The sequence below is a fragment of the Octopus bimaculoides genome, unplaced genomic scaffold (assembly GCF_001194135.2).
Source record: "Octopus bimaculoides isolate UCB-OBI-ISO-001 unplaced genomic scaffold, ASM119413v2 Scaffold_156901, whole genome shotgun sequence".
Classification (NCBI taxonomy): domain Eukaryota; kingdom Metazoa; phylum Mollusca; class Cephalopoda; order Octopoda; family Octopodidae; genus Octopus; species Octopus bimaculoides.
Genome location: NW_026330904.1, coordinates 1 through 2,500, shown reverse-complemented (window position 1 = coordinate 2,500; position 2,500 = coordinate 1). Strand labels below are relative to the sequence as shown.

General features: G+C 38.1%; 1 protein-coding gene across 1 annotated transcript in view; it reads right to left on the bottom strand.

Annotated features, from left to right (window-relative positions):
* Positions 1–1,613, bottom strand: part of LOC106881405 (receptor-type tyrosine-protein phosphatase R) — a 3,417-nt gene extending 1,804 nt beyond the window's left edge. The window contains exons 1-2 of the mRNA XM_014931783.2: positions 1,430–1,613; positions 707–820 (exon numbers count right to left, since the gene is read on the bottom strand). Coding sequence (XP_014787269.2) covers positions 707–820; positions 1,430–1,518 — 203 coding nt within the window. The 5' untranslated portion in view covers positions 1,519–1,613. The remainder of the gene's footprint in view (positions 1–706; positions 821–1,429) is intronic.
* Positions 1,614–2,500: the final 887 nt, after the last annotated feature.

The following is a 2,500-nucleotide window of genomic DNA, read 5'->3' as shown; positions in this document are numbered from 1 at the left end:
TGGGAGACGGAATCCAAGCAAACAATATTTCAGAATGAGGTGAGAAGACATGGCTGTCTGGAAGCTGATGACAAGGCACAGCTGACTGGACATTGAACCTGTTTGGATGACAGTACTTTTTGGTACTGGAGACTAACACACACACACTTGCAAGTGAGCACAGAAAGACACATACAGATTGAGTATGAGAGGGACAGATAGACAGAATGAGAGAAATATCAAAATGAGAGCAACATTAAAATGGCATGGCTGTGTGGTAAGAAGCTTGCTTCCCAACTACATGGTTCAAGGTTCAGTGGTACTGGCATCTATGAGCCTGCAAGATTAGGAATGCTCCGCTGAAGAGGGATGCAGTGAACATTCCTGTATGCAAGGATCACCATGTATTTACTTAGCTTGACGTGTCTTCTCAAACACAGCAAACTGTCAGAAGTCTCGGTCCCCTGTCATCCCCTCTGTGGGGTCCAACATTACTTAGATAATATAGCATGATATTTTATAATGAAATTAATAAAGAGTCTATCCATTGTTCTGTTACCCAGTGCTGAAGATATACAACATATAGAAACAGGTTGTCTTGTTGGAAGTGTCAAATATTACATGTATAAACAACATGACATCTTGAGTCACTTCTGATGACACTGAATAAATAAATAAATGAAAAGCAAAAAAAAAATAAAAATAAAACAAGACAAAAACAATATACCTGTCCATTCTCATGCTACAGACAATACCCAAAATATCAACCGAATGTTCCTCTCGGAGTTGTCGAATGCCGATGCTGATTGCAATGAAGCAGCCTGTACGACCAATGCCAGCACTACAAGACATCAATATGTTAATTAGATAAACACATGGCAGATTAACAGTAAAGTACAGCAACCATATCACAACAGTTATAATCATTATAACAGCAAGCCAATGAATTGCTAGAAATAACAGCCAAATCACCTTACCATCTACAAAAGGGAAAGAATGCATTGGATAATATAGTCCAAGGTACACTGTGCCTAGAAACTGAAAGAAGCCCATCGTATATGTGTGTGTGTGTGTGTGTGAGTGTCTGTGTTTGTCCTCCCACCATTGCTTGATAACCGATGTTGGTGTGTTTACATCCCTGTAACCTAGCAGTTTGGCAAAAGAATACTGACAATATGAGTACCAGGATTTAAAGTAAAAAAAGTAAGTACTGGGATTGATTTGTTTGACTAAAATTTCTTACAGGCGGTGCCCCAACATGGCCACAGCTTAATGGCTGAGACAAAAATATTGTGATATTTATAAAAAAAAGATACTGTGATATTTTTATGTAAATTACTAGGATTTGCACACCAGTGCCTACAACACTATTGCTTCCACTCAGGCCAGTCACATCTACAATGCAACAAAACAACAACAACAAAAAGTTGAACAGTGTTAACATACAGACCTGCAATGTACAACAATTGGTCCACGAGGTGTAATACCATCGTCCATGTATCGATGTAACTCAACATCCTGTACCAAGTCGAGGATCATCTTTGGTGAGTCTGGAGGTTTATGGTCTGGCCATGCTGTGTACCAGTAATGTAGTACATGGTGACTTTCACCTTTACACTGGAACAACAACAGCAAAAATATATACATATTAGTATAATTACTCTGATGAAGAGTTCACTGCATCTAATAGCAGAAACAACTGTAAGCTAATGAAGTTCATAAGATAATCATTTATTCCTTTGCCATCTCATTCTCTTATGAAAATTATTTAACCCTTTAGCATTTAAACTGGTCATATCCAGCCAAAAGAATCCACCTATTTTATCTTGAAACTGGCCTGATCTGGCCTCTCACACTTACCCTACAAAATTATTCTAAAAATAAACAATCACATCATTGAAATCTCAAAGGTACAAGGTCAAGCATGACTAATTCAAATCAATATAAACAAATAGGCATTATATTTGGCAGAGTAGTCTGAATGTTAGAGGCTTAAACTAGTGATACTCATGTAAATTCCACTGTTATTTTTGAAAACTTTTGGATGGTTGGAAGTTTATAAAGAAACATGACACATGTAATTTCTTTCAAAATTGTATTTTGCTTGAAACATTTGATTCTTTGAATGAATATTTGCATACTTGTTCTTCATTTCTTTCTTTCGATGATGTAAAAATTCACATAGGTTCACATAAGCGCAAGCATGGCTGTGTGGTAAGAAGCTTGCTTCCCATCTACATGATTCTGGGTTCAGTCCCACTGCACGGCACCTTGAGCAACTATCTTCAGCTATCGCCTTGAGCAGACCAAAGCCTTGTGAATAGATTTAGTAGATAGAAACTGAAAGAAGCCCATTGTATATATGTTTAAGACCCTCTTGAGTCACAAATGACAATGGGATTGCACCTAGAAATTCCCTTCTGAGACACAAGTCCAGGTAAGGTTGTTTATGGAAGACCAGCAGTTGCCCAATGCCTACCAGCCTCCCCTCTCCACACCACTGATGTTATCCAAGGGAAAG